This window comes from Urocitellus parryii, chromosome 7, assembly GCF_045843805.1.
Source record: "Urocitellus parryii isolate mUroPar1 chromosome 7, mUroPar1.hap1, whole genome shotgun sequence".
Lineage (NCBI taxonomy): Eukaryota > Metazoa > Chordata > Mammalia > Rodentia > Sciuridae > Urocitellus > Urocitellus parryii.
The window spans coordinates 132,714,521-132,739,963 of NC_135537.1; the positions used below are offsets into that span (position 1 = coordinate 132,714,521).

Here is a 25,443-nt window from a genome sequence, read left to right on the forward strand (position 1 = left end):
AGATGACAAGATGGGGATGGAAAAACTGAGTGATATGAAAGATAGTTGTCCAGGGTGCTGCAAAGTTTCTCCTCATTATTTAAAAATAATTACTTATATTAATAATTATTCATATAATTACTTATATGAATAATGCACAAATGCATTTTCATGTTGAAAGTTGCTTATTTAAAATTCAAAATGAAAGTCATATGAAGTGATCAAGGTGAAATCCCTCTCGATACCTCTTTTCCAGAAATAACTGCATTTAGCAGTTTGATAGTTTCCCAGATCAATTCTGTGTGTTTGTTAGCATATAGTTAGGGTGATTCCTTCCTCTGCCCCAAATACTTGGATCATAAAAGTATTTCTTCCATAGCTTATTTTTTCATAAGCATCATCTTGGATATATTTTCATACCAGAGTTCTATCTCATTAACTGGCAGCAAGTATGTATCATAATTTAATATTTCTCCATATGGACATCTAGATTTCCACCCCCCCCCCTTATTTTGTCATCTTAAGTAATGCCATAGCTAATCCAGACTCATGGATTCAGACTCATTTATCTTGTGTGACAGCAGTCACACAAAGGGTTAGCCTAAGGGTTTAGATTCTAAAATACAGATTTTGTCAAGCCTTTCTTGCTGCTCATTGAAACAGTCTAAGCTTACTAAGATCGTGGTTTAAGGCCATTATTAACATATCCTATACCATATTGTATACATGCACAGATATTTCCCTAGGTGGCTATATAAAAGTTTGCATTGATTTTCTAGGTATTTTAAGAAGTATTTTAAATTGCCTTATGTGACTTAGGTTGGATTTTACTTACTTATTTATTTAGGTACTAGAGACTGAATCCTGGAGTGTTCTGCTACTGAGAGATACATCCCCATCCCTTTTTAGTATTTATTCTGAGACAGGGTCTTACTAAGCTGCCCAGGCTGGCCTCAAACTTGTGATCCTCCTGCCTTTGCCTCTCAAGCAGCTGGGATCACAAGCATGTCCCACTGTGCCTAGCTAAATTTTGTTTTGCAGAAGTTTCTCTTTTAAATTTCTTCTTTTTCGTTAGCATGGTATTGCATTTCTGTAATCCCAGCAACCCAGGGGCTGAGGCAGGAGGATCAGAAGTTTGAAGCTAGCCTCAGCAACTTAGTGAGGCCCTAAGCAACTTAGGAAGACCCTGTCTCAAAATAACACAAAGGGATGGGAGGGCTGGTGTTGTGGCTCAGCAGTAGAGCACTTACTTTGCACATGTGAGGCACTGGATTTGATCCTTAGTACCACATAAAAATAAACAAACAAAATAAAGGTATTGAGTCCATCTACAACTAAAATTATATATATATATATTTTTTTTTTTTTTTGTGTGTGTGTATGGGGTTGCTGGGGACTTAGCTCAGTGATAAAGTGCCGCTGGGTTCAATCTGCAGTATCATTCAAAAATAAATTTCTTTTTTATCACTTAATTCAGACTCATTCATCTTGTGTGACAGCAGTCACACAAAGGGTTAGCCTAAGGGTTTAGATTCTAAAGTACAAATTGTCATGCCTTTCTTGCTGCTCATTGAAACAGTCTAAGCTTACTAAGATCGTTGTTTAAGGCCATTATTAACATTTATTGAGCTCTAACTATGTGTTTATGTGCTAGCATGGTGCTAAGGCTTTATATGTAAAGCTTTATCTCAAGTGGTTGTCAGAAAACAGCAAAACCGTCCATACGAGGTAGGCACTACAGAACTGTTCTTATGTTATAAATGAGGAAGCAGGCTGTGAGAAGTAATGGCAGCTCTGAGGTTTGAGCCAATTCTGATTCTAGAGTCTAAGCACTTAATCATTGCCTCTTTCCTGTGTCCCTCACTTTTTATGTACCTGTCCACTTTTCAGACACATTGAATTATTCAGCATTCCACGATAAGCCTGCCTTCCCAGGCTTCTTTGTTTTGTACATGCTTCCTTTCTCCCTGGAACCCTTGCCTACCTTCTCTTAGGCAAGTGGCAAGCTCATCTTACTGATCTTCCATGATCCAGCTGAAGTCTTGCCTCCTTTAGGGCTCCTTCCTCGATCCCTCAAATGAAATCAATCTTGTATTTCTCCTGCAGAACGTTGTACCTCCTTGTATTGTAATTGTGTGTTTGTCTCTCCTTACTAAACAGTGTTTGGGGGAACCCAGAAGGTATCTTATTCACCTTTGTTGAATGAATTTCTACATCAACTTTGATCATTGTTTTTGTATTTTATACAAATTTTTATGTGTTTCTAATGGGTATGTAGTGTCATAACAACTTTTTTCCTATTTTCTACAATAATCAGAAGGAATGTTCTATGTAAAAAAAAATCTTTTTTGATCATTTGAAGGGAGAAGTTAGTTTTCTTTTGCTTTACTTTCATATATATGCTTTTCTTGAAAGCTGTTTTCTGATATTTTTCTTTGTAGCAAGGTTCTTATTTTGTGCTTGCAGTTTTAAAATATTTTGTCATGACCAGAGGCCCCTAAATATTATTACAAAACAAATAAGCTTTAAGCGTCCAATTTTCTATTGGTATAAAGCTCTTTGTTCTTTTTTATTTGTTTAGTGTTATTAAAGAACTGTGACTTGTTAAGATTACCTTGATAAATGTTTTTTCTTCCTTTTAGGAGGACGATGAACAACAAAGAATTAATAAGAGAAAGGATCACAAAAAAACAGATATTGAGGAAGAAGTAAAAATACCAGTAGTATGTGCTTTACCTCAAGAAGAATCTTCTGCCCAGTTATCAAATGAAGAGGTATAGTGAATCTGTAATTAAAATTTTTGCATTAGTCAGGCACAGAACGTGTCTGTAAGTCCCTGAACTTGGGAGGCTGAGGTGGGAGGATAACTTGAGCCCAGGAGTTGAAGGCATCTCAGAAAACAAAAATACTATATCAGTGTCACATACGGTTCACTTACTCAAACATCAGCCAATTACATTGTTCATATTGGAAGTAAATAGCTAGAAATTAGATAAAATAATAGTATTTTCTGTTGGTTGCTTAGAAAGTATTATAGGTAGCACTATCTGAAATATGTTGGAGTTTCATTCACCCTATGAAATAATTTTTTTACCAGTAATTTCAAAATTTGATACTTTAGAATCTTTAAGTGACGTGTATAAAAATCTTTTTTGAAGTGAATGCTGTTACTCATACTTGGAGTTTGTTTAAAGGAGATTAAAGTGTGGAAACATTTAGCTTCCTGTAGCACATGTATGAGTTTTAACTAGTACTAGGATTATTTTTTTTTTTCCTTGTGGCACTGGGGATAGAGCCCAAGGTGCTTTACCTCTGAGCTACATCCCAAGACCTTTCTAAATTTTATTTTGAGACAGGGTCTTGCCAACTTGCTGAGGCTGGCCTCAAACTTGGAATCCTCCTGCCTCAGTCTCCCAAATCACTGGGATTACAGGAGTGCACCACCACATTTGGCAGAAATAGGTCTTTAGTGCTGAGAATAGAGGGTGAAGTTTGACAGATTGTGGTGAGGCCTGGTAGAACATTGCAGATGTTGAGAATGGATATAGTAGAGAGTCCCAGAGGTGCAAAGTGTAAGATGGTGTTCTTGTAGTCTCATCATCTCTCACTTGCAGTGTCACAAAGACCTCCTCATTGGATTTCTTGCCTTCAGCCTTTTCTACTCCATTGTACACTTGCATCGTTGTCAAATTAATTTTCTTAAGTGCAGCTGCATTCAGGCCACTCCTTTACTTAAAAACCACCGCTCATGGGGCTGGGGATGTGGCTCAAGCCGTAGCACGCTTGCCTGGCATGCTTGCGGCCTGGGTTCGATCCTCAGCACCACATACAAACAAAGATGTTGTGTCCACCGAAAACTAAAAAATAAATATTAAAAAAAAAAAAATTCTCTCTCTCTCTCTCTCAAAAAAAAAAAAAAAAAAAAAAAACACCACTCAATCCCAGTATGTATATCACTGAATACAGATCCTTCAATGAGAGGATTGAAATTCTTCATAATAAGGATTCCATTTTGGCCACATTGGTTATTGTATTGTGCTACACTCTGTATTGCATGATGTTTCCTTCATGTGGAATTCTTTTTTTATTTTTTAAATTGTTTTATTTGTATTAATCAGTTACACATGACAGTACAATGATCTTGACATACATTTGAATCAGATGGGGTATAATTTCTCATTTTTCTGAATGTACAGGTTACAGAATCACATTGGTCATGCAGTCACGTATATACCCACAGCAATAATAAAGTCTATTTTATTCTGCTGTCCTTCCTTTCCCCCCTTCCTCTTCCCTCCCCTCCCATCACTTCTCTCTACCCAATCTAATGTGACACACTTCTTTTTTTTTTCCCCTCACATCGTCATACATGTATTCTGTATAACAATGAGGGTCTCCTTCCATCTTCCATGCAATTCCTCTTTTCCCTCCCCTTCCCTCCCACCTCTCTTCCCTATTGAGTGATAATCTTCTTCTCATGCTCTTCCTCCCTACCTCATTTTGAGTCATATATCAGAGAAGACATTCGGCATTTGTTTTTTAGGGTTTGGCTAACTTCACTTAGCCTAATCTGCTCTAATGCCATCCATTTCCCTGCAAATGCCATGATCTTGTTATTTTTTAGTGCTGAGTAATATTCCATTGTGTATATATGCCACATTTTTTGTATCCATTCATCCATTGAAGGGCATCTAGGTTGGCTCCACAGTTTAGCTATTGTGAATTGTGTTGCTATAAACATTGATGTGGCTGTGTCCCTCTAGTATGCTGTTTTTAGGTCTTTTGGGTATAGTCCAAGAAGAGGAATAGCTGGGTCAAATGGTGGTTCTATTCCCAGCTTTCCAAGGAATCTCCATACTGCTTTCCAAATTGGCTGCCTTCAAGTAGAATTTTTGTCTTTCTCTGCCTTTCTTTCTTTTTTGCTTCCCCCACCTCCCCACCATTAGAGATTGAACCCAGGGCCTTGCACATACTAAGCAAGAGTTCTACCACTGAGCTATCCCTAGTGCTTCCCTCCATCTTTCTGAATGTTGAAATCCTTTTACTCATCCTTCAAAGCTCATGCTGATATTTTCTCTTTAATTAAGGAAAATGTTTCCCTTATTTCCTTTAGGAGAAAAAGTAAGTTCTTAGCTTGGCTTTCCTAACTGAACATCCCTTCAATTCTTAATCCCTGCTCTCATTTCACTACAAACAGACCTGTCTGCTTGCTGTTCATGTTTATATGCCTTGTTTTTACTGTCCCTGCTACTTAGAATTTTGTACTCAGAGGGGCTAGAGATGTGGCTAGTTCCAGCACTCCAGCCCTTCTGAGTGTGAGGTCCTGGATTTCATCCCTAATACCAAACAAAAAAGAATTCTTTGCACACCTGCTCAACCTTAATTCCCAGTCTAGTGAACAAGTATCAGTTAAATTGGGATAAAGGGCTGGACACAGTGGCAGATACCTGTAATCCCAGCAGCTTGGGAGGCAGAGGCAAGATGATCACAAATTCAAAGCCCAGCCTCAGCAACTTAGCAAGGCCCTGAGCAACTTAACAAGATCCTGTCTTAAAATAAAAAATAAAAAGGGCTTGGGATGTGACTCAGATCCCTGGGTTCAATCCCTAATTTAAAAAAAAAGGGTGGTGGGTGAAATATTTTTTTCTTTGAGAGGCATCACATTTCTCTGTAGTTTAAGGATTTATTCTGATTCATGTATGATCTACATCTTGGTGGCTTATATTTTCATGATTATGGATAGTTTAATGTTAAGACTTTAAAAAATATCTTCATAGACACTGAAAATTACAATGTAATTGTTTTTGCACATTCTTCATTTTGGAACATATACTGAGAACTACTTGGCGGTATTGTGCTGTGTGTTTTTTAAATAGTTAACTCCAGGAGAATTTCTCAATTTTGGGATATAGCCAAATATTATGTGGTTTTTGCATCATGTGGTTATCTACTCAGGAATGTTTGAAAATCAGGAAAACAGGAAAGGGAAATTTGCTATGATTTATGATAAAGTACTTTTCTTATTTTTGCTTATGTCTTAACAAATCTGTATGACATTGTATATATACTTTCTAACATTTGAAATACCTTTTAGATTTTCAGATGAGTTTGAATTTTGAGTATACTTTTTTGTGTTAAAAGTCATGATGAGGGCTGAGGATGTGGCTCAAGCGGTAGCACACTCGCCTGGCATGTGCGTGCGGCCCGGGTTTGATCCTCAGCACCACATACAAGGAAAGATGTTGTGTCTGCCGAAAAAAAAAAAAAACAATAAAAAAATAAAATAAATATTCAAAGTTCTCTCTCGCTCTCTCTCAAAAAAAAAAGTCATGACGATTTTACTTTAGTCAGTAGTTTAAAATTAATATGTAATACTGTGGAGACTTAGATTTATTGCTAAAGACATTTGAAATTTATAGGACCGTACATATTCTTTAACCTGATGCTTATAATATGCTTTTCTCAATACAAAAATAATATGGAAATACTATGGAAAATTTGGAAAGTACAAGAAAAGGTCATGAAAATCCTGTTACCCAGAGATAACCTTACCTCTAACATTTTTGATGTGTGTCTCTTCTTTCCCTCTATTTTCTTTTTCAAAGATAACATAAAAGTTTCTATTTGTATTTTTAAAACATATTTTATATTACAACTACATAATAGTTTAGATACATTTTCCTCCCACTTAAATGTACTCTAAGGTTTTGGCACATCATTGTTTTCCAAAAAAAAGACATTTGATGGTTGATAGAATTTCAGCAATGTAAATATACCAAAATTCCGTTAGTCAGTTTCCAACTAATTTGTGCCCAGGTTTTAATTTATAAAGGTGACTAGGTGTTAACATGGAGAGGCCAATGTCATTAGAAGTTGTTTAATTTTAGTTCCTCCCCCCTCCAAAAATTGTGAATTGAACCCAGGGTTCTTACATGCTGGGTAAGAATTCCTTCATTGAGCTCAAAATTCCCCTAGAAATGAGAGGTGCAGCATGACTTGTAGGACCTCATTGGGAAACACCAGAGCTGGTCTGGAGGCAGAAGGAGCAAAGGGAAAGCATGGACCACAGTCATTGGGGTTTCTTAAGCAGAGCAGGGCAAACAGTACAGGACTGGCTAATTTGAATGATTCCCATGGACTTTGTAGTTTATGGGGTCTCTTTCATTTGGTTCCTATCTGTTCCTGGGATGATTTAGGGCAGGGAAAGTAGTGGCTTGGTATGGGAATCAGATAAAGGAGGTGGTTAGAGTATGGTTTTGGGATTGACTGGTTTACTTATGAAAGGTATGTTATAGTCAAGTGAATTGTCTATTATCTTTAGGCATTAGCTGACTCTGGGAGGCACAGTCTCTCTCTAGTCATCAGGGCCTCTAAGACACTAAAACATCATGAAATATAGGAAATAAAAAATGTGATAATTAATCATCAGGTTGGTTCTGTTTTTTTACTACCATGAAGTTTTCATTAAGTAATGCTATTATATATATTTTTTCCTTAGGCAAAAATCAGTATGGATATATCTGATTATTTTCATAGTATGTTTTCCCCCCTCCTTACTGGTGCTTGAACACAGGGCCTCATACATGCTAGGCAAGTGCTTTACCACTGAGCTATATTCCTGTCCCTTTTCAAATTTTATTTTGAGAAAGGATTTCACTAAATTACTTAGGCTGGCCTTGAATTTGTGATCCTCTTGCCTCAGCCTCGTGAGTAGCTAGGATTACAGCTATGCACCACCATGCCTGGCTGAAGAAAAAATTTTTTGTAAGCTACCAGAATTGGTTCTTGTTCTAGTTTTTATTAGGTTACTTATTTGGGGTTTTCAGCATCTGTTTCAGAAAAGTAAAAATCTTTGAAAATAAAGAAACGGAGGAATTAACATAAAAGATGCCAATTTTTTACTATACCAAGTGGAAATATTTTCCTAATTAATTAATTAATTAATTAATTTTTGTGCTGGGAATTGAACCCAAAGGTGCTTTACCACTGAGCCACATCCCCGGCTCTTTTTTATTATTTGTTGTGTGACTGGGTCTTGCTAAGTTGCTTAGGGCCTTGCTAAGTTCTGAGGCTGGCTTTGAATTTGAAATCCTCTTGCCTCAGTCTCCCAGGGGAGAGAACTACTAAACTATATCCCTGGCCCTTTTTATTTTTTATTTTGAGACAGGATTATGCTGATTTGACTAGTCTTACTAAGTTGCTGAGTCTGGTCTTGAACTTGTGATCCTCCTGCCTTAACCTCCTAAGTCATTGGAATATGGGCATGTGCCACTGTGTCTAGCTTATGTACCTGCTTAGTGCCCAACATATTTAGATACTGAATAATGATTAAATGAAGGTTGTGTTAATGATTGTCACGTGTAATGTGGTAAAATATGCGTAGTGTATGATATATTTTGAAGATACAGAACATTGTCTAATTTGGCAATATCTCTTTTCATATTTCAGGAGCACTTAGACAGCACCCATGGTTCTGTTCATTCCTTAGATGCAGACTTGCTGTTACCATCTGGAGATCCATTTAGTAAATCGGATAATGACATGTTTAAAGATGGACTCAGGAGAGCACAGTCTACAGACAGCTTGGGAACCTCGGGCTCATTGCAGTCCAAAGCTTTAGGCTATAATTACAAAGCAAAATCTGCTGGAAACCTGGATGAGTCGGATTTTGGACCACTGGTAGGAGCAGATTCAGTATCTGAGAACTTTGATACTGCATCCCTTGGGTCACTGCAGATGCCAAGTGGGTTTATGTTAACCAAAGATCAGGAAAGAGCAATCAAGGCTATGACACCAGAACAGGAAGAGACTGCATCCCTTCTCTCCAGTGTTACCCAGGGTATGGAGAGTGCTTACGTGTCCCCCAGTGGTTACCGCTTAGTCAGTGAGACTGAGTGGAATCTCCTGCAGAAAGAGGTGAGTTATTCATGATCTGTTCCTCTTATTTAGTCTGAGGGACATTACTGTAATTCTGGGATTTATTGGTCATTGAGTAGATAGTCCCTGGAGTCAATGCAGGTTTGTGTTTCCAGCAAGTAGGTGTTAATCCAGATTATCCAGTACCTGTCATAGTCTGCTTTGGTTCTTCCTGCTGCCTGTGAGAGAGAAGGGTGCTAACCAGCTATTGGTGTTGATTGTGAATTTCTCCCCCTGAGGTCATACTTCAGAAGCTGGGACAACCTTCCTAACATTACTAAGTTAGAATAGCTGAATTTGTTTTGAAGTTTTCTTAAATCTGAGTGTATTTCAGGATTCAGTTTGTCTTTCCTTTAGGACTGAAATGCAAATGCTTATCATTGATTGATGCAGAGTAGTGGTTTAAGGAGTAGGTAGAAAATATGGGAGAAAAAAGGAAGCAAACTAATAAGAAGTCAGACTTTAATAAACTTTAATTTTCCTCCTCAGGGTATTTGCAAACTCAGAAAATTAGAAGATAGAAACTTAAATATGTATTGGCATAATGCGTTACAGATTACAAAGCCCTTTTACTTACCTCATCTCTTTGAATTTTCTTATCAGAATGAGGCAATCAGGGCATGATTGTCCCCAGTTTCCAGATGAGGAAATTGGCTCTGAGAGATCAAGCATTGCTTAAGTGTTTCCCTTGACCTAGTAGCAAAACCTGGGTTAGAATCCTGGTTTTCTGAATTCCAGGGCTTTCCTTTGCTCAGGGCTACTTCTCTTTAAAGAAGTGCTTGATAAGTAAGTGGAACAGCCTGTTAAGCCTGAAAGAAACTATTCTTGGCCTCATGCAAAACATATGTGAAAAGGTGCTAGTTAATAGTTTCACACCTATTTCATAAGTGGAGCTGGTGAAATGGGGAATTGGCACTGTTTGTGTTTTCTGCCTTTTTTATTGGTCCGGTTTTATTGATTTAAATTATGAGTGCTGCGGTGTAGCATTGTCTGCTTGCTTTGTGTTTTCCTCAAATATGGTGTTTTGTGGTCCTCAGCCTCTTGTTGATGTGTTGTTTTCCTCCTTTTCCTCTTATACTTGTACTGGAGATTATGACTTTTTAGAATTATAGCTTAGTTGGTGGAGTGCTTGACTCCTATGCATAGTGCCCTGAGTTCAATCCCCAGTATCACCAAAAAAAAAAAAAAAAAGTGTGACCTTGAATTGAAACTCTTTCTGAAAGTCCATGGAGAAATTGTTTATTCTGTACTATACTTTGAGTAACATCAGTAGAATACTATGCATGTATTCCTCAAGTATGTGATGAAGAATTATTTTGTTCTGCCTGATAAAAAGTAATTTTGGTGCCCTTCAGGTACATAATGCTGGAAATAAACTTGGTAGACGTTGTGATATGTGTTCCAATTATGAAAAACAGTTACAAGGAATTCAAATTCAGGAGGCTGAAACAAGAGACCAGGTGAGTTTCATTTGGATATGCCAAATTGGAGCTGTTGTAGTCTTCATTAGAGGTACAGAATTACCCCCCATTTGCTTTAATGAAGCATATCTGTCTTGTTAAATTATGAAATAATCTGGCACATACAGTGGCAGTTAAATTTCCAGTGGGAGTCCCTTGGTGTTACCTGTGTTTTATTAATGTACCAATACTATTTGGATCACCTCAGCTCTTAGAGGAGCACCCTCACTCCTCTCCCACCCTACCCTTTCCACCCACTGTCTACACTTGATATTGGCATTGATCTGGAATACTTCATGATATGAAGACTAAGGACAGAAGAGGTTGAACATGGCCTCTGTAGAACAAAAGCTTAATTGAATGTGATTAATCAGAATTTGGAATCTTCATTTCTTATTGCCTACTTCTTGGCATAAATTTGTTGAATTGATTAAGGTTAATTTACAGGGTCACAGAGATGGTAAATTTGGAATGCTGAAATTGACAGTTAAGTACTTGTCCAAACACAGTGTTGAATGATGAGTACCTTGATACAATTTAGGAAATAATGTAGAATTTCATGAGAGTGGATTTGTCGAAAGTATATGTAAGGAAAAGATTATTTTTCTTCTATTTCTTAACTGACCTTTGGTTGTTTTGAACATTATTCTCTTAGTCTTCAAAAGAACTTTAAGCAGGGCTGGGGTTGTGGCTCACTGGTAGAACAATTGCCTACTATATGTGAGACACTGAGTTCAATTCTCAGTACTATAAATAAATGAATAAAATAAATTTCCATCAACAACTGAAAATAAAAAGAACTTCAAGCAAATTAGAAGGGTGGTTTAATATTTTCAAATGTCAGCTGGGCACGGTGGTGCATACCTGTAATCCCAGTAGCTTTGGAGGCTGAGGCAGGAGGATCACAAGTTCAAAGCTAACCACAGCAATTTAGTGAGACCCTGTCTCAAAATCAAAAATAAAAAGGGGATGGGGATGTTGCTCAGTGGTAGAGTGCCCGGGGTTCAATTCTCAGTACCAAACAAATAAACAAACAAAAATATACATATATTTCCAATGTTGTTGGCATTGAGTTCTTCCATATATGCTTTTTTTCTTAAATAGTTCAAAGGTAAATTTCTAAAGGTATTTGCAAAACTAATATAGTTTGTCTTTGGTAGTGTAGCATGGGAATGGGCTATCTTGGGTTCCTTAGCCATTTCCATAAACATTCACTGATGCCTCATCTACATCTGGCATTATGCTGGGTCCTGGTGATTCAGATGCAGCTAGAAGAAAATTTCAACCCCCGTGAAGCTTTTAGTGTTGCGAACCAAAACAGTAGTTCAATATAGTTTGTTCCTGGAGAGGTACACATAGAAATTAAGGAGGGCATCCACCTTAACCATGGGTTCAGAAAGGCAACATTTGAGCTAAGTTTTTGTAGAGCCTGGGTAAAAATTAGTTGGGAAAAGAAGTGGTGAAGGAGGGGCTGGGATTGTGGCTCAGCAGTAGAGCACTTGCCTAGCATGAGCGGGACCCGGGTTCAATTCTCAGCACCACATAAAAATAAAGGCATTGTGTTGTGTCCATGTACACCTAAAAATAAATAAATAAATAAATTAAAAAAAAAAAAGAAGTGGTGAAGGAGAGATAGGGAGTTCAGGGAGAAGAAAGAGGTCTAGAGGAAAGAGTTACGAAAGAAAAGTGTGTGTTCTAGGAAGTGTCTGAGTGGTTCTGTGGCTGGGCATGAGGGTGTTTAAAGGAACCCTAGGCCAGAATGAGATCACTAAGGGCCAGTGATGGGAGGGGTTTAAATTGATCAGAAGGCTTTTGGGAGGCATTCATGTGCTTTTAAGTAGAGAAATTATTGTATTTCAGTTTTGTAAAGTTTATAGTGTTCATGCGGATTATAGATCAGAGGCAGAGGATAGAGGAGAACTAGGTAGTTCATTGTTAGGGCTGAGAGTGTCCAGAAGAAAGGCAATTTTCAGGTGAGATGTATGTGAAAAAATGACTTGTTAACTGTAAAGCACAGCACAGTTGTCACTTGAGGTCATTCATCTCATTTATTTCAGAATGACAAATCTTATGGTGTTTTTCAGGAAAAAATAGATTGAAAAAGAGTTTTTGCCTTTTTTTGTTTTTTAATTCACTAAATAATTCTGGACTTGTGATGTAGCTTAGTAGTAAAGCACTTGCCAATATGTGCGAGGCCCTCCATTTGATCCTTTTCACCAAAAAGAAAAAAAAAAACCTAGTTCTCCCTTTTAATTGACGTTTTTAATTACACAGGTGAAAAAACTGCAGGTGATGCTAAGGCAAGCTAATGACCAGCTGGAGAAGACAATGAAAGATAAACAGGAGCTGGAAGACTTCATTAAGCAGAGCACTGAGGACTCAAGCCATCAGGTAAAAGGGGTTTTAGATTGTAACCCATAGGAATGACAGGGTAAAAATATAGTCATGTTTCTTTTTTTTTTCTTTTGGTACCGGGGATTGAACTCAGGGGCACTTGACCACTGAGCCACATCCCCGGCCTTATTGTGTATTTTATTTAGAGACAGGGTCTCGCTGAGTTGCTTAGCATCACTAAGCTGCTGAGGCTAGTTTTGAATTTGTAATCCTCCTGCCTCAGCCTCACAAGCTGCTGGGATTAAGGTGTGCGCCACTGTGCCCAGCTAGTTATGTTTCTTTTGCCCTTAATAATCAGTTAACATCAGGGGGCTCTGATTCTCCTTCTCCCCTTTGTTAGTTATTATGTGTTTATGCTGGGGATTGAACCCAGGGGTTCTCTACTACTGAGCTACATCCCCAGCCCTCTGCCTTTTTTTTTTTTTTTTTTGCCAAATTTAGAGACAAGGTCTCACTAGTTTGCCAAGGCTGACCTCAAACATTTGATCCTCCTGCTTCCACCTTAGAATAGATGGAATTAAAAGTGTGCAGCACTGTGCCCAGCTTTTTATTATTATGATTTTTAGATAAAACATTCCTATAAATAATCCAATAACTATATCAAGCATATCACAAATAACATCTTTGTAACCATCCCTTTGATCAAGTTGAACATTAGCCAGTATCCCAGAAGCCTTCACTTAAGCTCCATCACTTACAGCCTCCTACACAGAAGTAACTGTTGTCCTAACACCATTAGTTTTGTCCATTTTCTGATTTTTAAAAAGAGACATAGTAGGTATTCTTTTGCATTTATCTTCCTTCACTTGGCAGGGTATGAAAGTACTGCCTTGATGCATGTAGTGGTTATTTTATTTTTTGATACCGGGGATTAAACTCGGGGGCACTTAACCACTGAGCCACACCCCCAGCCCTTTTTAAAAAATATTTTATTGTTTAGAGACAGGGTCTCGATGAATTGCTTAGGGCCTCACTAAGTTGCTGAGGCTGGCTTTGAACTCATGATCCTCATGTCTCAGCCTCCTGAGCTGCTAGGATTATAAGTATATGCCACTGTGCCTGGTGGATTTTCAATGTCATGTGGTTGTACTATTGAGTGGATATACCATAGTTTATCTGTACTAATGTTGATGGACATTTTAGTTGTTTCCAGATCTGGGATATCATGATTAATGTTACTTTGAAATTTCTGTATAGGGTTTGAACATGTTTCTTTTAGGTCTATATCTAGGAGAAAGAATATCTGGTTCAAAATGCTCAAAATAGCCAGACACAGTGGTGGATGCTGGTAATTCCAGCTACTCAGGAGGAAGGAGGATTAAAAGTTCAAGGCCAGCCTTGTCAATTTAGCCAAACCTTGTCTCAAAAAAGAGAGAAGAGGGAAAAAAAAAAAAAAAAAGCTGGGAATTTAGCTCAGTGGTAGAGTATCTCTGGGCTTAGTTTCTAGTACTGCAAATAAAAAAGGTCAAAATATGTATATTCACCTTTAGTAGATAAAAATACCTGTCTGTTTTCCAAAGTGGTTATACCAGTTTATACTCCCACCAAGGTCTTGAAAAACTTCATCTTATTACTTTAATTATAGTCATTTTGGTGGATGTGTAATGAATGATATTTCATTGTGGCTTAGTTTGCATTTCTTTGATGACCACTGAAATTATTTAGCATTTTTTACATTTATTGACTGATGGATAGTGTGTGTGTGCATATACACTTACGAGAGAGAGAGAGAGAGAGAGAGAGAGAGAGAGAGAGAGGGAGGGAGGGAGGGAGGGAGGGAGAGGGAGGGAGGGAGGGAATCCTGTTCAAGTCCTATGCTCTTTTTTCATCTTTTTTGTTGGTTCTTGATTTGCTTGGTGCTTGTTATATGATCTCATCAGAGCCTTTTGATTATATGTGCTGCATACATTTTCTACTCAGTAGCTTATGTCTTAAATAGTACTCTGATGTGTAGAAGTTCTTCATTTTAATATACTCAGATTTATTGATCTTTATGGTTATTGATTTTTGTCCTTAAGTTGTTGATGGACCTTTATCTAATTTATTTATTTATATTGTGGTATTGAGTATTGAACCCAGTGCCTCACACATGCTAGGCAAGTGCTCTACCACTGAGCCAAAACCCCAGCCCTGTCCTGATTTTTAAAATAATCTTCTCTTATACTGTAATTATGAAGATATTTTCATATTTTAGCTTAATAGAAGTTGCATTGAATGAAGTTGTTTATGTTTATGTAAAGAATTTATATGGAATTGGTTTATACATACATGCCACTATCTATTTGATGTAGGTAAGGGTAAAATTTTATTTTTTCACATATATAGCCAAAGGAACTGGGATGTAGTATGTACTTAGTATCTTGTATAAAGATGGGTTCAATCTCCATAGGTACAGGTAAATAAACAAAAATAAAAAATAATTTAGGTAGTCAGTTTGTGTACTGTGTTGTGAAAATATCATCTTTTCCCCATTGCCCTGCAAGGTCATCTTTATCATTTATCAAGTGTATATATGTGTGGGTTAATTTCATGACTTTGTTCCATTGGTCTGGTTTTGTGCCAAATTCTATACTGATTTATAATAAAATTTTATTTAGTTCTTTTTTTGAGAGAGAGCTATCTTTTCATTCATTTCAAAGCATTTACCTTTACCTCATGAAGCTTAGTTATAATAGCCACTTCAATACCTTTGATAATCTAACTTGGATCATTATGGTTTGGCATCTGTTGATTTTCTTTCCTCTTGAGCATTGGTCACATTTTTCTTGTTCTTTCTGTGTCAAATTTATTTATAGTGTCTTGGGAATTAGGAATATTCTATTATGAGACTCTGGGTTCTGTTAAAATCCTTTGGATAATGTTGATGGTTTTGTATTTTTTTGTTATAGGAGGTAGTCAACATGATTGGATTCAGTGCCCAAGTTCTCTCTTTTACTTATTTATTTTAATTTTTTATTTGTTCTTTTTAGTTATACTTGATAGTAGAATATATTGACATACATATATGAAGTATAACTTACCATTTTTGTCATTATACATCATATGAGTTACATTGGTTGTGTATTTGTATATGAACATAGGAAAATTATGTCCAGTTCATTTTACTGTCTCTCCTATTCCCATCTTCCCTTCCTTCCCGTTCATTCACCTTTTTCTATTCCAGTGAACTTCTACTCCCCACTCCCTTACTGTGAGTTAGCATTCACATATCAGAGAGAACATTTGGCCTTGATTTTTGGGGGATTGGCTTACTTTGCTTAGCATGATAGTCTCCAGTTCCATCTGTTTACTGGCAAATGCCATGATTTCATTCTTCTTTATGGCTGGGTAATCTTCCATTGTGTATATATATTACATTTTCTTTATCCACTCATTTGTTGAAGGGCAACTAAGTTGGTTCCATAGCTTAGCTGCCGTGAATTTATTTGCTATAAACATTGATGTGCCTGTGTCACTGTGGTATGCATATTTTAAGTCCTTTGGGTGTATGCCAAGGAGTGGGATAATTGGATCAAATGGTGGTTTCATTCCAAGCTTTCTGAGGAATCCCCATACTGCTTTCCAGGGTGGTTGCACCAATTTGCAGTTCCATCAGCATTGTATGAGTGTACTTTTCCCCTGACATTCTTGCCAACATTTATTTTTACTTATATTCTTGATAATTGCCATCTGGTTGGAGTGAGGTGAAATATCAGTTAGTTTTAATTTCAAGTTCTCTTTTAATTTGTTTGAATTGGTAGTTTCTCTAATGCGTGTTCAGTTTTCCAAAGTCTTTGTTATGCTGCTTTGGGTCTGGTCTTCTGTGCCAACTCACAGGTGAGTATAGGACCATTGCTGGTTCATATTCATAATTTGGGGATCCTTTTTCTAGCTCTCATCTCTCTAAGATTATCCCCATGCTGTGTGGCTCACAGAGAGCCTGTTCTTGGCATCGTGGCCAGAAAGTATTATCTCCTATCCTGCTGCAGTTCACAGCTAGGACTGCATTCAGATTGATGCAGTGAGAAAGTGAGGTAAAAAGAGCAAGTAAACAGGAAACTCTTTTCTGTATAAATTGCTTTTTCTGGTTTTGATTTTTTTTTCTTCTCAATCTTTCTACTTTTGCCTCTTTTTCATGGTCCTCAGTAATGGCTTTTTATATTTTTATCCATAGTTTTTAGTTGTAATCAGTGAAAGAAAGGTCTTAATGGCAGAGTCCATCTCAGACAGCACCAGAAGTCTTGATTCTCAGAGGTAACTTTTTCTTTCTACTTTCTTACAAGATGGACACTTTTGCCAGTATTAGAATTCTAATTACTTATACTATTTTCATAAGCACTTTGAGATTATTATTCCATTGCTTCTGGCTTCCATGTTTCTGATGAAAAGCCAGCTATTGGTCTTATTTTGGCTTCTTTAAAGCTAAATGCATATTTTTTCTAGCTATTTTAAAGATGTTCATTTGTCTTGTTTTTCATTGTTTTACTTAGCTACACCTGGGTATATTTTTCCTGTTTGGGTTTCACAGTGTTTCTTGGATCTCCACGTTGATGTCTTATATCATAACTGGAAAATTCCCAGCATTATCTCTTCTTAAGAGCTCATTTTTTGTTGAACAGTATACAAAGTGAAGTTCACAAATCTCAAGTGTATAGTTTGATGAATTTTAACATGTGAAAGATATTACCAGGATCATCATCTAGATCAAGATTCAGATCATTTCTCATACACCTCATGCCCTTTCTTGGTCAGTAAATACTCCACCTACCTGCATATAGAGGTGGCCATTGTTATGAATTTTGACACTGTTTCAGTTATTTCTTGTTCTTGAACTTCATATAATTGGAATTGTATAGTGTATAGCCTTTAGTGTCTTGTTTCTTTGCTCTTAATCATGTATTTTCATCCATATTCTGTGTTAGCAGTTATTTTTAATACTTTGAATATTCTCTTATATTGATAAAACTGAGGGACTTTGGGTTTTTTCTGATTTTTGATGTCAAGTTTTCTATGAATATTCTTGTACATGTTTTTTGGTACACATGTGGGCTCGTTTCTGTTGAATACATCCAGAATTTAGGAGTAAAATTACAAGGTTATTGCATAGGCTTATTTTTCAGCTCTACTAGATATTTCCATTAGCTGTTATTTCTTTAAATGTTTATATACATATTAGACTTTCTCATTTCATCCATGCACCTTTTAACTTCTATATTTTCCATTGTATTACCTTTGTTTGTTTTTTTCAAATGTATTGTTTTTAGTGCACTAATTTTTTCTTCAAATGGATCTTTTCTGTAAACGAATCCTTTAAATTTATCATTTGAGTAACTTATTTTTTTCAATGTATTATTTTCCATTTGGTTACTCTTCATTAGTTCTCTGACAGTTGCAAATTTTGTCTTTTCAATCTTTAAATAAGTTTCTAATAATTTACATATCTGGTATTGTAGACCTGTTTCTTTTGTCTGTTTTTAAGTATATTTCTTCTGTAGTTACATTTGAGTGCTGCATATTGTATGTTGAAAAGTTATTGAAATAATAATAAAGCCTACGATGATGTCATTTTCCTTATGAGAGGGAGGCCTCGTGGTATTCAAAGTGCTGAATCACTTTAATCTAATTACAGGAATTGGGATTATATATATAGTTTTTTTTTTTTTAAACTTTGAGACAAGATTTTGCTGAGTTGCTTAGGGCCTTGCTAAGTTGCTGAGACTGGCTTTGAACTTGCAATCCTCCTGCCTCAGCCTCCCAAACCACTGAGATTACAGGCATGCATCACTGTGCCTGGCTTATATATAGTTATGAAGGTTAGATTATTTAAAATTGTTCCCTTTCCCTAGGATGTGGGCCTCTGGGAACCCAACCCAAGTGTGGGATGTTTACCCCGGGGGTCCCTTTGCTTGATATGTCCTGGGCTCTTCACTTTTGCTACCCTATCCTGGGGTTTTTAAACATCCTGCTCAGCTTCTGAGTGTCATGTCTATTTCTTCTGAAGTAGGTACATGCTTCTAGAGAACTATTTCAGATACTATACTCTCCATATGTCCTCAGCCTGGTCCTTAGCTCTGAGATTTTTTTTTCTTTGTTAGTTTTCCAGTGTCTTCAAGTAATATAATTTATAATTTCATACAGTTTTTCTGATTCTCAGGTAGGTTAGTTGGTTCATATTCCAAAATCTGCCACTATAAGAATTCAGACAGTAATCATTTTAAAAACATGTAGACAGATTATTTCCATTTTTAAGTCATCAAAGTCCCTAAGAACATTAAAACTAATTCAAAGGTGTTAATTCAGTGATGTTAATTGTGTAGGTATTGCCCTTCAGTATTCCATCTTAGAAGATTGTAGCTAGTTCAGAAAAGATTAATTTTTTTTCTTTGAAATGTATACCTTTTGTGTGTGGAGACAGCTCCAATTTTTTATTGATTTTTAAAAAAATTTTAGTCTTTTTTTGTCTTTTTAAAAATTTTTATTTTTTATTGAGTTTTTTAAATAAGTGACAGTGGAATGCCTTACAATTCTTATTACACATATATAGCAAAATTTTTCATATCTCTGGTTGTATATAAAGTATATTGACACCAATTCATGTCTTCATACATGTACTTTGGATAATGATGTCCATCACATTCCACCATCCTTGCTAACCCCCTGCCCCTTCCCTTTCCCTCCCACCCCTCTGCCTTATCTAGAGTTTGTCTATTCCTCCCATGCTCCCGCTCCCTACCCCACTATGAATTAGACTCCTTATATCAGAGAAAACATTCAGCATTTGTTTTTTTGGGATTGGCTAACTTCACTTAGCATTATCTTCCCCAATGCCATCCATTTACCTGCAAATGCCATGAAAAAATTTTAGTCTTTTAAAAACTGTTACGTCACTAGTTCACTTGGTTTCACATCTGTCTAGAAAGCCATATAATGCTGTTTGGTCATGGCAGCACCTTGGGTTATCTGAAAGGTTGGTACTTTATATATAACACATGAGCATGTGTCTGTTAAAAGGAGAGATAGTCACCACGGACCAGTAAAATATTCATTCTGAACCCAGAATAATCAGAAGATGGCACTGTTAATTTCAGAATATTTAATTTGCTAACTGTATATTTTTCATGTATACATTTTGTTTAAGATCTCAGCACTTGTCCTAAGAGCCCAAGCATCAGAAGTCTTACTTGAAGAGTTGCAGCAGGGCTTTTCCCAGGCAAAGAGGGATGTTCAAGAACAGATGGTAAGTCAATATTTTAAATACGTGTTACATACATTTATTCCTTGTCCATCTTTAAATCATCCAACGTGACTTTAACACCCTGTTCAAAGTGGTTACTGTTATGTTCTACAGAGCCTATGGGATGAAAGTAGTAGACAAAATGCTGCAAAGACATCTTTCCTTTTTTTAACCAACCTCACCCTTCTCCTCAATCTCTCATCTTTATTTAACACAATTTATTTTTCTGTTTTTGGAAACTTAAACACAATAAAGTGTGGATCAATGTTTAATTTTCAATTCCAAATACAAGCTAAAAAATTGAAATCTCTCATGAGTTTTAGTTGGTACAGCTTTTTGAACAGTCATTGTGCTTTTCCTGGACAGCTAATTTACTTTGAATAACTTCAGTAATTTTGTGGGGATTATGAAAAAATATATATTGTGCCTATTGTGGATTAGGGGAACTTTCTGAAAGCCATCAATTCTGAAAGGGATGAAAGCAGAGAGCTTTAAGAACAAGGGTTGGCTGGAGCCTTTGCAAAGTAGTTCCCAAGCTCAGGCCTCCTTCATCACAAGCCTGGCTGTATTTGCCTCATTCATCCTTTTTCTCCAAGTTGGAATCCTGCATCTGGTAGCCTGAGTAAATTATGGCAGAGTTGGTCCTGCTGGCATGACCATACAAAGCTGCTTCTTACTCAGTTCATCTAGGGCTGACAATTTATTTTTTCCCATATTTATTGGTGCATAATTATACATAATAGTGGGATTCAGTTACATATTGATACATGCATTGGCCAGTATTTCTCCAGTCTCTCTATTCCTTCCTTTACTCTACTGGTCTCTCTTAGATTTTCATGAGACCCCTGCTCCCCACTTTCTTTTCCTTTTTAGTTTCAGCCATGACTGATTTAAAAAAAAAAAAAAGGACAGAAACAAAAGTCTGTATGTGGAATGGTAATGATTTGTTTTTGATTGGCATTCAGCCATTGTCTGGAATGCACTTGGAGCAGATCCCTGAGTCCTGGCCCTCTTGGCTGGGAAGACCCATCCTAATCATTGACTGGAGAGTTCAAATTGATTCTCAGATCAGAGAACACAAAATAACAATCAAATAAATGATGACAAGGTTTCCTGCTGTGGTCCCCTTGCACCTTCTTCTTTCTTGTCTTTTGGAGGCCCTCTTCCTTTGCAGACACTTTTCAGGTTGATTCCACTTTAAACAAATGTGTTGCAGGGTGACATTGGAGAATTGTTGGAATTAAGGTTGAGGTCTTGTTAACTCTAATCTTTTTATCATTTTCTCAAAATTATCTCAAAATTAGTTCTTATGCTGAGAGAAAAGCTCAATCTCTCAGACCACTGCAGAGTGACTATAGTAGGTCTTAGGAATCTTAATATTTTCCCCTAACATTTTATTTTGAAAAATTTCAAACCTGCAGGGAAGTTTATGGAATCAACTCCTGAGATACCTTCATGTTAGTACACCAGTTGCTAATCTTTTGCTACTTCAGTGCATTTGCTGTATCATTTGTGCTTATGTATGTTGTGGTTTGTTTCTGCTACTTATTTGGAATTGAGTCATAAACATCATGATACTTGTAAATTCTCAATATTCCTAAGATGTTCTACGTGACCATAATACTTATTACATTCTTTTTTTTTTTTTTTTTTTTTTTTGGTGGTACTGGAGATTGAACCCAGGGCCTTGTGCATGTAAGGCAAGCACTCTACTAACTGAGCTATATCCAGCCCTCATTACATTCTCAAAGTTTAACTAATTGTCCCTAATATTTCTTGATTGATTGATTGATTGATTTTTTGGTGTGGTGGTTGTGACTTTTTTTTTCTTTTTTTCTTTTTTTTTGGTTCAGGAACCAATCAAGGATCTCATTGCATTTTTAAAAAATATTTATTTTTTAGTTGTAGTTGGACACAGTACCTTTATTTTTTTTAAATTTTTATTCAGTGCCGATTATCGAACCCAGGGCCTTGAATGTGCTAGGTGAGCACTCTACCGCTGAGCCACAACCCCAGCCCCTACATATTGCATTTTGTTATCATGTTACTTTAGTCTCCTTTAATCTAGAACAGACCTCCCCCTTTTAATGACCTTAATGTTTTTGAAGAGTCCAGTCCAGTTGCCTTGTAGAATGTTTTAAGCTAATTGTCTTGCAGAATGTATTTCTATCTGCTTCCATACATAATTATTTCAGTTTGTGTTTGACTTATTCTGATTTTTTCCTCATGATTAAGTTTAAGTCAGACATTTGGGCAAGAATATTACCTAAGTTTATAACATCATGAGGCACATAACGATGAGTAGTTCCATTATTAGTGATGTTAAATATGATTAATTGGTTAAGGTGGAGATAAAATAATTTCAGGCTGCATCAGTATTGCTATTAACAGTTAACTTACCAAGTAAAATTCAACATTTCTTTGTAGTTGTTTCTCCCCTTAGAATGTATACAAGGTAAAGGATTCCAGTTTGGGTACTGTGTTCAGAAGTTACATGAGTTGAATTTTCTTTTTGGTTATATTATCAATTTGATACATAGTTTGTTTTGTACTTTGTTTTGTATCTTTGTTTCTGTTTGTACTACATTTTCATATGTCCACTTTTCTTTCTTGATTACTTTTTTAAAAAAAATATGTAGCCTGGTTAAATGTGTATACTCTTCTCTTTCCTATCCCTTTTACCCAATTTCTTTTTTTAAAAATATTTTTTTTAATATTTATTTTTTAGTTGTAGTTGGACACAATACCTTTATTTTTTTTTAATGTGGTGCTGAGGATCAAACCCAGGGCCTTGCACGTGCTGAGCGAGCACTTTACCACTGAGCCACAACCCCAGCCCCTTTCACCCAATTTCTATCTGCTCCCATACATAATCATTTCAGTTTGTGTTTGACTTATTCTTCTGTTTAAAATTTTTTTTTTTTTTTTTTTTGGGTACTGGGGATTGAACCCAGGGTGCTTAATCATAGAGCTACATCTCCAGCCCCCATTTTTTTTTTTAAACATGCCAACCGCACACAACTATTTTTTTTTTATAAAAGGGAGAGAGGAAGAAAAAAAAAAAGAAACACTCATTTTATTCTTTTTATTTTTTCATACTCAAAAGGTAGTAGGATGCTAATATTTAGTTATAAATGAATGGAAAATGATCATAAAACACAGGTGATTGTAGCCTAAAGAAAATAAGAGCCAGGACTGGGGTTGTGGCTCAGAGGAAGAGTGCTTGCCTAGCATGTGTGAAGCACTGGGTTCATGCCTCAGTACCACATAAAAATAAAATAAAGGTATTGTGTCCACCTACAACTAAAAAATAAATATTTAAAATAAAAAAAAAAACAAAATAAGAGCCGGTGGAGCTTAACCAAAATTTGTCTATGATTTTGACTGCCTATATCTGCAGCCTGTTTGTCCTTCAGAATGCAGCTCATTCATCACCTCCTCTTCCTTCCCCTAATTAGGTACCCCTTTGTCCTTTTATTGCTCAGTATAGTTTTTGTTACAGCACTTGCTTTGGTATACTTGTCTTTCTCTACTTGACTTTTAGCTTTTTCAGAGCAAAGTCTCTCTCTCTCTCTCTTTTGTCTTTACATTCCCTATGGGCAGAAAAACATCTACCACAGAGTAGTAGCTGCTGAATAAATATTAGATGAGTGAGTAATCTACATTATGTATGCCCTTATGGCAAATGACTTAGTATTAAAAATTAGCAGAAATGAAATACTTTTGTAGTACAATAACTTCTACTCAAATTAGCTAGAATAACTTTTATATTTATACAAATTAATATGAAATATCTAAAATTATTTTACACTTGAGTAAGTGGAAGAATATAAGCATATTCTGTTTTAAGAATGAGCTTCTCAAGGGCCATGTTAACTGAGCTTAGATCCTCTTGATGGCTTGCAGCATTGGGACTGCTGGGACATTCACAGTGATCCTAGATTTGAACAGACATGCATGTAATGGAAGAGGAAGATACTGCTTTTTATTTTGCTACACTTCCTGTTGAATACATGCCCTAAGGACAGGAGTTGTCTTAGAGCACATCTCCATTTGATGCTGTCTTTTTCTTCTCTTTCTTCTCTTCCTTTTCCTGGATATTGAACCCGGAGGTGCTTAACCACTGAGCCACATTCCCAGTCCTTTTCAGATTTTTAATATTTGAGACAGGGTCTCACTAAGTTGCTTAGTACCTCTTAAATCTCTTACCTCAGCCCCCAAAGCTGCTGGGATTGCAGGTATACGCCACTGTGTCCAGCTCTCAGTCCTTTTTATTCTTTATTTTGAGACAGAATATTGCCAAGATAATCTAGTCTTGAACTTGTGATTCTCCTGCTTCTGCCTCCCAAGTAGTTTGGATTATAGGCCTGTTCTGCTACGCACCTCCATATAGGCCTTGATTCTATTGGTAACTTCCATTGAGCTGGAGATCGTGGTCTTCTGTAGCCCAGAGAGATGGGGGCAAGGGGAAAACCTCATTATTTTTGAGTTATTGATAGAAATATGGAAGAATGAGCTTAGTTCTTTGTCTCATTGCCCATCTCCTTGTTGAATACAAAAGCTGCAATCAGAAAAAAAATAATTCTTGAGTTGCTCTTTCTAAGTTTTGCCGAGCTTTATTACACACCCCTCCATCCTCAAATCTCATTGGGTTTGGCCTTATTTTTCTCTGGTCTGGCTATCACTAGACCAGAATTACTTTTCTGGCTGTGATTAGTATCTATTTCTATTTCAGGCAGTGCTGATGCAGTCACGGGAACAAGTTTCAGAAGAGCTGCTGAGGTTACAGAAAGACAATGACAGCCTCCAGGGAAAGCATAGCTTACATGTGTCCTTGCAGCAAGCAGAAGACTTCATCCTCCCAGACACGATAGAGGTAGTGTATTTCCTGTGTGATCCAAAATGTAAACAAGTGTGTTTTTTGAAATGGCTATAAATTCTTTTTTAAAACAACTTTATTGAGATATAATTCATTTACTAAACAATCTAATCTTTTTAAAGTATACAATTCAGTGTTTTCTAGTATATTCATAAATAAGTGTAGCCACTATGACAGTCACTTTTAGAACATTTTCATCACCTAAAAACAAACATACATAAAAAAACAACAAACTCTTACCCTTTAGCCATCACTCCTGTTCCCCCTCTCCCCCAACATTAACCAACTACTAATTTACCTTCTATCTCTATAGATTGCCTATTCTGGCCTTTCATGTGAATGGAATCATATCACATTCCATAGTATTTTGGGTCTGACTTCTTTCACTGGGCAGCACTATTTATTTCTTCAGTGATTGAATAAAACTCCATTGTATGAATGTTTTATCTGTTGATGGACATTTGGGTTGTTTCCATTTGGGGACTGTTACAAATAATGCTGCATAAACATCCACATGCAGAGTTTGGTATGGCCATGTTTTCATCTCTCTGGGTATATACCTTGTAGTGGAATTGCTAGGTTATGTGGGAACTCTGTTTAAA

At 36.5% G+C, this 25,443-nt stretch overlaps 1 protein-coding gene across 1 annotated transcript in view; it reads left to right on the top strand.

Annotated features, from left to right (window-relative positions):
- Rabep1 (rabaptin, RAB GTPase binding effector protein 1) overlaps window positions 1-25,443 on the top strand; it is a 97,483-nt gene that overhangs the window by 61,818 nt on the left and 10,222 nt on the right. Inside the window, exons 8-13 of the mRNA XM_026393895.2 lie at window positions 2,622-2,753; window positions 8,428-8,895; window positions 10,251-10,355; window positions 12,630-12,746; window positions 19,867-19,965; window positions 24,698-24,838. Of these exons, the coding sequence (XP_026249680.1) occupies window positions 2,622-2,753; window positions 8,428-8,895; window positions 10,251-10,355; window positions 12,630-12,746; window positions 19,867-19,965; window positions 24,698-24,838 (1,062 nt within the window). The remainder of the gene's footprint in view (window positions 1-2,621; window positions 2,754-8,427; window positions 8,896-10,250; window positions 10,356-12,629; window positions 12,747-19,866; window positions 19,966-24,697; window positions 24,839-25,443) is intronic.